Consider the following 13158-nt stretch of genomic DNA (forward strand, 5'->3'; position numbering starts at 1 on the left):
ACCCCACCCCCACAAGGACCATCTGTCACTTGTTCATGTTCTTCTTTCCAGATTTCTTACCCTTGTTCTGCTATTATCACATTCTGCTTTCTTATTTTAATGCCACCATTAGCACCTCCTTTAGTCAATACCACGACCATTAACAACCCTATGTCCTTTTGTTCATGACATCTTTGTCAGTCTCTCCTTTGTCTCCCCATATCCCTGGCCTTCTATCCAGCTTCACCTGCTCCACCATCCTTAAACAATATAAATTTCATCACATTTTTACTTCTCTTTAGCTCTGAATAAGAGTCATATGGACTCGAAACATTTGTCTTTCTCTCCACAGATGCTGTAAGACCTGCTGAGTTTTTCCAGCATTTTCTGTTTTTGTTTTTTTTTATTCATTTATAGGATGTGGGCGTCGCTGGCCAGGCCAGCATTTATTACCCATCCCTACTTGCCCTAGTTCAGAGGGTATTTTTAAGAGGCAGCCACATTGCTGTAGGTCTGGAGTCACACGTAGGACCAGGTAAGGACGACAGGTTTCCTCCCCAGAAGAACATTAGTGACCAGATGGGTTTTTACAACAATCGACAATGGTTTCACTAAACTTTTAATTCCAGATTTTTTTAATTGAATTTGAATTCCACCATCTGCCGTCTCCAGCTCGCACGTGTGCTCATTTTCAAGTTCACCATCAAAGCAGGTCCTCAAAGCATTACCCTGGGTCTCTGGATTACTAGCCCGGCGACAATTCCACTATGCCATTGCCTCCCCCTCTGCTCCTGTACCACCTTTAGAATTGTACCCTTTATATTGTCTCTCTGCCTTCTTCCTGCCAAAGTGAATCACTTCAAACTTCTCTGCATCAAATTTAATCTGCCACTTGTCTGCCCATTCCACCACCCTATTTCCTTTCAAAGTTCTACACTATCCTCACAGTTCATAATACTTCCAAGTTTCATATCAAATTTCAAATTTTGAAATAGTGTCCTGTATAGCCAGTTGAGACCATTAATACTGTTAAAATCGGTCAGGCGAGATCCCCCAATTTGTTAACTTCCTGAACAGGACCATAATTTTGTTATACTCCCAGATGAGGAGGAATGAGCTAGCTCCCCTTCTTTATTCAACCCCTTCAGCTGTTGCAACAAGATTAAAAGGGACCCTTTCCTCTGTGTATACCTTTTCCCATCCAAATGTATTTTTTTTAGAAGGAACCAATTTAATCAGGCTTTCTTGAGTCAAAGAGTAAGTTTATTAGTTACAATAAGCCGAGTAAAATAATAAAAATGCAACTCGCATACACACAAATCAGAAATGAGGAGTTAAGAGTCCGAATAAAAGTTTTTAAAAATATATGAATCATGTCCGTGAGACGTAGTTGGCGGTACGTTGTGGCCATTAAGTTGGGTGATTCCATTAAACCTGACTTTGGCATTTTCGTAGTTAGCTTGGAGACACTTGGGTGGCTGAAAGGCTACCTTATTTTCTTTAGATTGTGGCTTCTGCTGAGCTTTGCCTTCAGCAGCAGAGAGAGAGAAATCTTTCACCTGCAAGCTGCAGGAGGATGACTGACTTGTTCTTCTGGCTGCTGTCGCACACCAACTTTTTTCTCCCTGTGTATTCTGGGAGGGAAAGAACTATGACTCGTACCCAGAGTCTTGTTCTTTTCGTCTTGGACCGTTTACACATTTTCAGGTATTAAATCAACAGAGGATAGATTTCGGAAGTCTGCTGAGACATGCAAATCAGCCTTTTGTCTCCACAACCACGGGGGATTAAAGTTCAATCTCCCCTAACCCCCTTCCAAGTGTCTCTATTTGAAGAAGGCCATGATACTTTTAGGTGCAACATTCCATGTCCTCCCAGGACCAGTCGGTCAAGTGTAATCTACATAGGAGTTTTCCAGAAAGTGGTCACTTTACATTATCAGCTATCTTTTGCTCAGTGTCTTTACTTGTATTTATTTTTTAAAAAAACCACAGGTCTTCCTTAAAAAGTTCAAATTGCCCATAGGTAATTGGTACTGTTAGTCCGCTGTCGTAATAGTATATATCAGGAAAAGCAGGGACACTAATACCGATCCCCGGGGGATGCCATTATAAAACCTCCTCCGGTCTGAAAAGCAATCATTTACCACTGTTCTTGGTTTCCTGTCACTCAGCCAATTTTGTATCCATGATGCTACTATCCCTTTTTATTCCATGAGCTCTAACTTTGCTTTCAAGTTGTTTGTTCATCGGTTTATCAAATTACCTTTGGAAGTCCATGTACAGCTCATCAACCCTCTCTATTATCAGATCAAAAACCTCAAACAAATTAGTTCAACACGATTTGCCCAGAACAAATCCATGCTGGTTTTCTCCCCTGACATTTTTCTGTAGAATGATAGCAAATGCATGAACTGCTCATTACCTTTTTACTCTAAATAAGGATGACACAGCAATTTCATAGAAACATAAAATCATGGAATGGTTACAGTACAGAAGGAGACCGTTCAATCCATTGTGTCCATGTTAACTGTCTTCAGGAGCAATTCTGCTAACCCCACACCGCAGCTGTTTCCCCATAGCCCTGTATACCTTTTCTCTTCAAGTGCTTATCCAATTCCCTTTTGGAAAGCCCGATTGTGTCTGCCTCTACCATACTCTCAAAGCATTCCATATCCTGACCATTCCATGCTTAAAAGCTTTTCCTCATGTGGCCATTAGTTCTTTTGCCAACCAATTGGTGTCCTCTGGTTATCAAAACCTTCTGCCAATGGGAACAGTTTCTATCTACCTACTCTATCTAGAACCCGCATGATTTTGAACACTTCCATCAAATCTCTTCTTGACAACCATACTTTTTGCAAACTAATAAATGCTAAAATGGATCTTCACTTTTAGATAGATTTGCCATTTCTTTCCCTTTTAACTCTATTTCTGGTTTTGAATGAACAAAATTTGTACTGGATCATTATAATTCTACATTGTGTTGTATGTTATCTTATAAATTAACATTTTAAAATTTTGTCCAAATTTGATTTGCAATAGGAAGGATTTTAAGTTTTTTTCAAATTACAGAACGGCCGCGTTTGTAATGAGAAACTGTTATTAGACAATGAAAGAATGTTTGAAGAACTGGAAAAATTTAAATGTATTCATGCAACTGGAAAGGAAGGACTTTCTCAGGGAACCTGCAACAGAACTACACAGACAGTCATGGTAAATTGAGCTTGTACCTGTTTTCGTCTGTTCATGCAGCTTTATTTATTTTTTAATTATTGCGTGTAATTAAATTCTACTTGTATATTTTGTTAACAAATCAATATAAAATTTGTTGGACTAGTGCACTTACTGGTTTCAACAGCTTTAGGTGTGGCAACGTTTACAGCATTAATAGATGAAGCCTTTCGTTGTCATAGCAGCATACAAGAGGGATTTACCTGTATGCTGTTTGTTTTTCCAGAGCAAATGTAATGCATAGGTCTTAAATTTGCAAACCAAATTGAAAAGCACCCAAGATTGTGTTGTTTGGTATATGTATTAGCTTTTCTTGGAGCTGATAAATTGAACATTATGTAAGGTTGCTTTAGGCCTGAGGTTTGTCATAAATTAAGCTATGAATTTGGGGAAGAAAAATTTAGAAGTAAAATGACAGGATTTTTGTCATTTGTTAACTTGTTACCAATCCGTAACTTGGCACAGAGTGAAACAGAAGACCAGCATAAATCCCAAGAGCATTCTGCTGAGGCCAACAGCATATCATCAAATGAAGAAAAATCTGAAGAAGCAAATGAAAGTGACCTCACAGAACAAAGGTCAGCATAGTATAGCAATTTGCTTTTCAAGTTTTGAATGTTTTAAAAGTATGAATAACTCAGCACTATTCGTATTTTACTTTCCTGAGCTGGATTTTAAAGTTCAATGGGCAAGTCCATGATTTAAAAAGGATTATTTTCTATAAGCATGCATTAATTATACAATGATTAGAGGAGATTTTAAGTATATTTTCCAGAACAATTTGTAAATAATACATAGTATGAAACTCAGCAGTAGTGGTGGCTTGAATTACCTAAACCACATGCACCCTTTCCTCTTGGCCATAAGCCATACTTCCACCACCACCACCACCCCCCCAAGAATCCCACTGCTTTAACCCAGTTGCATCTTTCTTTAGTTTCTGTGCTGTGACTCTTTTAATCTCTAAACTCATCCTGTTGATGGACCCACTTCGCAACCTTACTCCCAATAAACTGTTGGCCACTCAACTTTCCTTCCTGGTCCTCATGTGAGTTGATACTGTAAATAATTCCCTCTCTTCGTGTACTGTCTCTCTCCCTTTAAAATCTGCCATCATTATCCTCTCCTCAAAGACATCACCCTTCACCATACCCCGCATCCTTAGCAAACCACCCAGCTATCTCTAATTTCCCTTACTTCTCCCAAGTTCCTGCACATGGTCTTCCCTTCCAAATCCAAGACTACCTTTCTTGCAACTCTACTTTTGAACCTCTCCAGTCAGGTTTCCATTCCTGCTGCAGCAGTGAAACAGCCTTAATCAAAGTCATAAATGACATCCTCCATGACTGTGACCATGGTGCCCTATCGTTCCTCGTCCTTCTGAACCTGCCTGCAGCCTTGCCGGAGTTAACAACACTGCCCTTCTCCAAAGTTTCTCCTCCATTGTTCAATTTATTGGGACTACCCTACCTGGCTCCAACCTTGCCTATCCAACTGTCATCAGAATCTCATAGTTTCTCTTCTCACCCTGGATCTTTATCTCAAGGTTCTACCCTTGATGCAGTTCTATTTTTCATCTACATGCTGCTCCTCAGCAAATCATCGAAAACTCAACATGGCGACACCTTGCGCTTCATCACCACTACTTCTCTCAACCCGTTGCTGTCTCTGTAACTAAACAGCTTATCCGGCATCCAGTCTTTTTCCAAATTAACATTGGCAAAACTGAAGCCATTGTCTTCAGTCCCTGCTACAAACTCCCTAAAATAGCCACTGATTCCATCATATGACCTGGCCACTGTCTCAGGTTGATTAAGACTGTTAGTGACCACAGTTTTCTAGTTTACACTGAGCTGAGCTGCCAAACCCATATCATCTCCATCAATGAAGACACTCTGCTTCACCCACTTACTTTCACCTATCACTATCCCTACTTCAGAACTTCTGTTAAAACCCTCATGCATGCCTTTGTTACCTCCAGACTCAACAATTCCAATGCTCTGCTGGCTGACATCCCATCCTCCACTCTCCATAATCTTGAGCGCATCCAAAATTTTGCTGCTGGCATCCTAACTCACAGTAAGTCCTGCCCACCCTTAAACTCTGTGCTTGCCACATTGACTCTTCGTCCAGTAACACCTTGATTTGAAAATTCTTATCCTTTTGTTCATACCCCTCCGTGACAATGTGCTTCCTTTCTCTGTAACTTCCTCTAGTCCTACAACCCGATGAGAACTGTGCCCCTGCAACTCTGACCTTGTGCATGCCCCAGTTTCTTCACCACTTACTTGACAAAGCTTTTTGTCACCTATCTTAATGTTTAATTCCTTGGCTTGGTGTCAGATGTTGTCATATTATGCTCCGATGAAATGCCTTGAGAGATTTTGACATATTAAAGACATTGCATAAGTACAAGCTATATTTAAATTTAGTTTGAAAACCAGGTAAAATATCGTATACTATTTGATATATCTGTCTTGATATAGTTGTTAATCTTGTATGTTAAAATATTCCTGCACTAATATTTTATCAACTTATATAGAAATAGTTTACAGAAGACCAATGAGAGACTCTTGAAAGTGTTGTCAGAAGTGGTTAAGACGACGGCAGCTGCAGAAGAAACTATAAGTAGGCATGTTTCAGCCTTCCTAGAGAGATCAATCAAAGGACAGCCTCCTTTGAGAACACCTTTGTGGGATCAAGACGAACAAGAGCCCATTGAGGCACTGCAGCCTTTCAAATTCCAGAGCCATGAAGCTGTCGAAGGTACGCGTATTTTGACATTGCTAATGTAATTTACTAATTTCATTAGATAAAAGTAACTTATTGATGGCTGACATTAGTCAAATGTGAAGCATAATTGGACATTGGAATAAGTAGCAAGAAATATTTTATCTTTCCTTGCGTAATTGATACTTGCTCACGTGTTGACCTAGTCGATGGCTTTTGGGAGACTTGAGCTCAGCTCAATCCTCTCCTCAATGGACAGACTAACACACCAGCTACCTGAATAAGGGGCTTCTCAGCTCCGTATAATCTCTTGTATATTGATTAATATAGAGGGAGTTAAGGAAAGAGTTTCATAGGATGGGATTAAGATAGATAAACGTTCTTTCTGTGAAGGTTGCAAGACAGGAGCCTAAGGTGCACTTAGAGCTAAAAGAAGAATGATGCCATGGACAGATTTGTGGATATGGATTTAGAATTAATTGTATTTGGGAGACATGTAGCCAATGGATTTAGGTAAAAATTGGGGCAATAGAGGAATGGAATGTTGTACAGAACAGGAAGTTGATCTTGAGTGTAATATAAACATGAATGTGAGGAAGAATTAAAGGAGTACAATAACCATATGTAGAAATGGAAATAGGTAGTTGGTGATTGATATAATATGGGATAATCAAGCGTATCTCAAGTGGACAGCAGGAAGCTGGAGTTGCTCGTGAACCAAAAATGTACGAGTGCATTACCAGAGAATGAGTTCACCATACACCATTGAATAATAAATCTATCAGGTGCAGGTATGTAACTTCAACAGCTGTTGGGCTGTCTGAAACATAAAAATAATAGCCATCAAACCAGGTATATGTGAGCCTATATTTTCATACCTTGCTTCCATTAATAACTCTCATTAGCTACTATTCTTAGTTTGATTTCCTCCTCAGCTATGTGATATTCCTTCATTGTGTTATTATGGTCTGTAACTCCTGTGCTCCTGGGCATTGATGGGGGGGGAGGGGGGGGTGCCCCAAAGTTGAGCTGGGGGACCCTCCCAGAAGCCCTAATGCAAGGAATGCACAGCAATTGCCCAGGAAGTCAAATTTCTGTTGTGCAATTACCCTGCAACGGGAACCTTCCAAAAGTAGATATAAATCTCAAACTTAAGATAGTTCTGACTGTCTTGTGGTAATAGTTACCCAGAAAATGTTAGAAGAATTAAAACCGCTTTTAATTTCTGGGTAACAATAGTACCGAACACCTGAACCATCCCCATAGGCCCCCCCAGACTACCCCCCTCCACCCCCAATTGCCCTTCCCACCTCCAGGATAAGAGGCCGATCAATTAGGACTGAGATGAGGAGAAATTTCTTCTGAGAGTTGTGAGCCTTGGGAACTCTCTACCCCAGAATGTTGTGGATGCTCCATTGGTGAAATTATTTAAGGCTGGGATAGAGAGATTTTTGGTATCTCTGAATGAATGTTCATGGGAAACAGGTAGGAAAGGGGAGTTAAGGCCGATGATCAGCCACAACCCTTGTGTTGAATGATGGTGCAGGCTGAAGAGGCTGTACATATTACTCCCCCGACTCCATATCCTATCCACTTACCATATACACTTAACTTCTCCCAAGCTTCTCAAAGTGGCAGGATCTTTAAACCTGCATTTTGGCAGCTAGTGCCTTCAAAAGGGGGCTGTGGCTTCCTTACCTCCAAGTCTGCCCTCAGTAGATGGTCTTGGGAACCTACTGCACTACACTGTTCTCACCCGGCCTGAGTCGGAAGGTTGGGCGAGAAAGGAACGGCTTCATTTTCAGGTAACTAAGTAGGAGTAGAGTGGTAACCCGACTCTGATTGCCACTCCATGGAAATTACAGGCCAATATCTTATGCAGGGCAATTTTTCAATGTCCATTGGCCATGATGATCTTGATGTCTGAGTCTAATATGACATGCTAGACTCTTCATGAATGTTTGGTCCAAATTCTCACTTGAGTAGCTTTATCAAAAGATTTTACTCTCATGAGCAACAGGTGGATGTAGGCCAGAGCACACTATATTTGTTCTTTCTTTGCTGTCATTAAGTGCCTCATAAGCTTTGCTTTGAATCTCAGATACGCTGATCTGATTTTGGCTTCATTCACTCTCCTGCCTGTTCTGTAATGCCCTTGACTCCCATATAGCTCAAGAGTCTTTCTACCTCAGCCTTAAATATATTCAAATACTCAGCCTCTGGGATAGAGTATTACAAAGGTTTATGACCCTCTGAAATAAGAAATTCCTGCTCATCTCCATCTTAAATGGGCTACTCCTTATTCTGAAAAGATACTCCCTAGTTCTGGATTTGTTCATGAAGGGGAAACATCTTCTCACCATCTATTCTGTCAAGCCCCCTCAAAATCTTTTATGTTTCATTTCTTGTTTCATGATTCATTTTGGTAGGAAGAACATGGAGAGACCATATAAAATAGATGATACAATTCTAAAGGGGGTGCATAAGTAGAGGGACCTGGGGATATATGTGCATAAATCATTGAAGGTGGTAGGACAGGTTGTGAGTAAAGTTAATGAAGCATACAGCATCCTAGACTTTAGTAATAGGGGCATGGAGTATAAAAGCAAGGAAGGTATGTTAAACTTGTATAGAACACTGGTTCAGTCTCACCTGAGAATCCACCAAGTGAACCTTTTCTGAACACCCTGCAAAGCAAGTATATCTCTTCTTAAACTTTGTATTCTTGGTATTGTCTCACCAACATCCTGTACAGCTTTTGAACTCTTCTTTCTTTTTACTTTTATACACCATTTCTCTTGCAAATAAAGACAACATTCCATTTGCCTTCCTAATTACTTACTGTACCTGCATGCTAAGTGGCAAGCATCACATTTTCCTGTGTCATACTCCATCTGCCAAATTTTTTTCTGTCACTTAACCTATCTATGTCCCGTTGTAGACTCAGTGTTCTCTTCATGACTTGCTTTCCCATCTATCTTTGTATCATCAGCAAATTTGGTTACAATACGCTTGATTCCTTCATTCAATCCATTAATATGGATTGTAAATAGTTGAAGCACCAGAAAGGATTCCTGTGGCACCCCATTAGTTACAGTTTACCAACCTGAAATTGACCCTTATCCCGACTGTTAACTAGTGCTCTATCCATGCTAATAAGTTATCCCAACACCATGAGCTCTTAACTGGTGCAATAATCTTTTATGTGGCACATTATTAAATCCCTATTTGAAACCTAACTACACTCTATCTATTGTTCCCCTTTATCTTTGTACATACCCAATTAAAGTTGCTCCACCACTGTGGTCGTGTTTTCAGTTGCCTAGGCCCCAAGCTCTGGAATTTCCCTTCAACATCTCTCTGCCTTTCTACTTTGAGACACTCTTTAAAACATACCTCTGACCAAATCTTTGGTCATCTGACCTAATATCTCCTTATAGTCTTGGTTTTGTTTGATAATTCTCCTCCAAGTACCTTGGGACATTTTGTAATGTTAAAGGCACTATATAAGTATAAATGGTTATCCACCTTGCTTATTACCTCCTCAAAGAACTCTAATAAATTTATCAAATGCAATTTCACTTTCATAAACTATGTTGACTCTGGTTAATTGAATAATGATTTTCTAAATGTCCTGCTACTATTTCCTTAAGACTTTCCTCGTAAGAAAATCCCTGCATACCTGGGATCCACCTAGTGAATCTTCCCTGGACTGCCTCCAATGTCAGTATACCTTTCCTTAGATAAGGGGAAAACTGTTCACAGTATTCTAAGTGTGGTCTAACTAGTGCCTTGTATAGTTTTAGCAAGACTTCCCTATTTTTAGACTACATTCCCTTTGAAATAAAGGCCAACATTCCATTTGCCTTTCCTATTACTTGTTGAACTTGTATGCTAGGACGAGGACCCCCAAGTCCATCTGTGCTACAGGTTTCTGCAGTCTTTCTCCAATTAAATAATATTCAGCTCTTCTATTCTTCCTGCCAACGTGCATAACCTCACATTTTCCCACATTATATTCCATCTGCCAAGGTTTTGCCCACTTACTTAATCTGTCTATATCTCTCTGTAAACTCTGTGTCATTCTCACCTTGCCTTCCCACCTATTTTTGTATCATCCGCAAACTTGGTGATAGTACATTCACTTCCCTCATCTAAGTCATTAATATATATTGTAAATAATTGAGACCCCAGCACTGATCCCTGTGACACTCCACTAGTTACAAGTTGCCATCCCGAAAATGCCCCCCCCCCACCACCCCGTATCCCAACTCTATCTTCTATTAGTTAGTCAATTCTCTATCCATGCTAATATACTACCCCCGACACCATGGGTTCTTATCTTATTAAGTAGCGTTATGTGCGGTACCTTATCAAACGCCTTTTGGAAATCCAAATATATTATGTCTAATGTTTCCCTTTATCTATCCTGCTTGTTACCTCCCCAAAGAATTCTAATAAATTTCTTAGGCATGATTTCCCCTTCATGAAGCCATGCTGACTCTACTTGATTAGATTATGTATTTTAAATGTTCTGCTATTACATTCTTTATAATAGACTCCAATATTTTTCCAATGACGGAAGTTAAGCAAACTTGCCTATTTTTTGGTTGTCTCCCTGTTACGTTGCCCATTCTCCAATCCTCTGGGACTTTTCCAGAACCTAAGGATTCTTGGAAGATTATTACCAGTATTACACCTTCTGCCATTATCTCTGTAGCTACATCCTTTAATATCCTAGGATGCAACCCATCAGGTTCAGGAGACTTATCGGCCCGTAGCCCATTAGTTTCCCTAGTACTTTTTCTCTAGTGATAATCATTGTATTTATTTCCTCCCGCCCGCCCCTTGATTATATAGTAGTTTTGGAATGCTATTAGTATCTTCTACCGTGAAGGCTGAAGCAAAGTATTTATTCAATTCCTCTGCCATAGAACCATAGAAAAGTTACAGCACAAAAGCAGGCCATTCGGCCCATCTTGTCCATGTCAGCCTGCGGACACCCAGGCGCTCTTTCTAATCCCACCTCACTGCACCTGGCCCATAGCCCTGCAGCTTACAGTACTTAAGGTGCAGATCCAGGTACTTTTTAAAAGAGTTTAGAGTTTCTGCCTCTACCACCAACTTGGGCAGCAAATTCCAGACACCCACTACCCTCTGCGTAAAAAAAGTTCTTCCTCATGTCCCCCCCTACACCTTTTGCCACTTATCTTGAATCTATGTCCCCTGGCTCTAGAATTCTCCACTCAGGGAAACAATTTTATCCTGTCCACTCTATCTATTCCCCTCATAAATTTGTATACCTCAATCAAGTCACCTCTCAGCCTTCTTATTTGCTAGTTTACTCGCAAAGTTTATTTTCTCCCTCCTTAATATTTTTAGGCCATCTTTTGGTTTTTAAATCTTTCCCAGTCCTCTGGTTTACCACTAATCTTTGCCACATTGTATGTTTTTCTTTCAATTTGATACTGTCCTTAACTTCCTTGGTTAATCATGGTTGGTTTATCCCCTTTCTTGAATCCTTCTTCCTCATTGGGATATATCTTTGTTGAGAGTCATGAACTATTTTCTTAAATGTCTGACATTATTCATTAACTGTCTTTTCTGCTAAACTGCTTTCCCAGTCCACTCCAGCCAACTCTGCCCTCATTCCATTGTAATTACCCTTATTTAAGTTTAGCACAGTTGTTTCTGACCCAAGTTTCTCACTCTCAAACTGAATACTAAATATTATGGTCACCGTATCCTAGGGGATCTTTTACTCTGAGCTAATTTATTAAACCTGCCTCATTATACATAACCGGATCCAAAATAGCCTGATCCTTGGTTGGATTCACAACATATCGTTCCACGGAGCTGTCCTGAATACACTCGATGAATTCTTGCTCATGTCTACCTCTGCCAATTTGATTTTCCCAAACTACATGAAGATTAAAGTCACCCATGATTTAAGTGTTGCCTTTTTCACAGGCCCTCATTATCTCCTGATTTATTTTCTGTCCTACAGTATAGCTACTGTCAGCGGGCCTATAGACTACTCCCACCAGTGTCGTCTTCCCCTTCTTATTTCTTACCTCCACCTATATGGATTCTACATCTTCCAATTAAAGATCATTTCTTGCTATTGTACTTATTCCATCTCGTACTAACAAAACTACCCCACCACCCTTTCCTTCCTGCCTGTCCTTTCGAAATGTCACATACCCCTGAATATTTAGCTCCCAGCTTTGATCTCCTTGTAACCACGTCTCCGTAATGGCTATAAGATTATAACCATTAACCTCAATTTGTGCCATTAATTCATTTATTTTGTTACGAATACAACGTACATTTAAGTAAAGGGCCATTAATTTTCTCTCTTTACCATTTTTCCCCCTTTGACCCTATTTGCAGCTTTTTTTTTTAATGTTTGTACACTCCTTCCTGTCACACCCTGGGTATCGTTACCTAAATAGCTGCCCTGCAAGGCTGCCATACCTTTTGCCTTGTAGGCCTATGTATCCCTTTTCCAGAGCCCTCCCCCATCTATTTAATTTAAAGCCCTCTCTACAGCCCTAGTCATTTGGTTTGCCAGGACACTGGTCCCAGCGCGATTCAAGTGAAGCCCATCCCACCGGAACAACTTCCTTCTACCCCAGTACTGGTGCCAATACCCCATGAACTGAAACCCATTCCTCCCACACCAATTTCTGAACCACACATTTAAGCCCTTGACTTTATTTACCCTATGCCAGTTTGCCCATGGCTCAGGTAGCATCCAGAGATTATTACCTTAGAGGTTTTGCTTTTTAATTTATCTCCTAACTATTCAAATTCTTTCAGCAGAACCTTCTTTCTAGTTCTATCAATGCCATTGGTACCAAGATGGACGACGACAACTGGATCCCTCCCCTCCCGCTCCAAGTTCTTCTCTAGCCCTAAGGAGATGTCCTTAACCCTGGCACTGGGCAGGCCAAACAGCCCTCGAGACTAATGCTCACGGCTGCAGAGAGCAGTATCTATCCCCCTAATTATACTGACTTTTACCACTACTTCGTTCCCATTTCCTTCCCCCACTTGAATGGCTCCCTGTACCATGGTGCTGTGGTCAGTTCGCTGACTCTCCCTGCAGTATCCACTCTCATCCACACAGCTTGCAAGAACCTTGTAACTGTTGGAGAGTTGCAGGGACTGAGGCTCCTCGAACGCTACCCCCGGGTCTCCATACCTGCTTCAC

The 13158-nt window shown here is 40.5% G+C and overlaps 1 protein-coding gene across 5 annotated transcripts in view; it reads left to right on the forward strand.

Annotated features, from left to right (window-relative positions):
• The window catches only part of akap9 (A kinase (PRKA) anchor protein 9), a 289385-nt gene that overhangs the window by 131174 nt on the left and 145053 nt on the right, over window positions 1-13158 (forward strand). For all 5 annotated transcript variants that reach the window (XM_041183274.1, XM_041183275.1, XM_041183278.1 and 2 more), the window contains exons 20-22: window positions 3054-3194; window positions 3678-3790; window positions 5755-5978. In XM_041183274.1, coding sequence (XP_041039208.1) covers window positions 3054-3194; window positions 3678-3790; window positions 5755-5978 — 478 coding nt within the window. The remainder of the gene's footprint in view (window positions 1-3053; window positions 3195-3677; window positions 3791-5754; window positions 5979-13158) is intronic.

The sequence above is a fragment of the Carcharodon carcharias genome, chromosome 3 (genome assembly GCF_017639515.1).
Source record: "Carcharodon carcharias isolate sCarCar2 chromosome 3, sCarCar2.pri, whole genome shotgun sequence".
NCBI classification, from domain to species: domain Eukaryota; kingdom Metazoa; phylum Chordata; class Chondrichthyes; order Lamniformes; family Lamnidae; genus Carcharodon; species Carcharodon carcharias.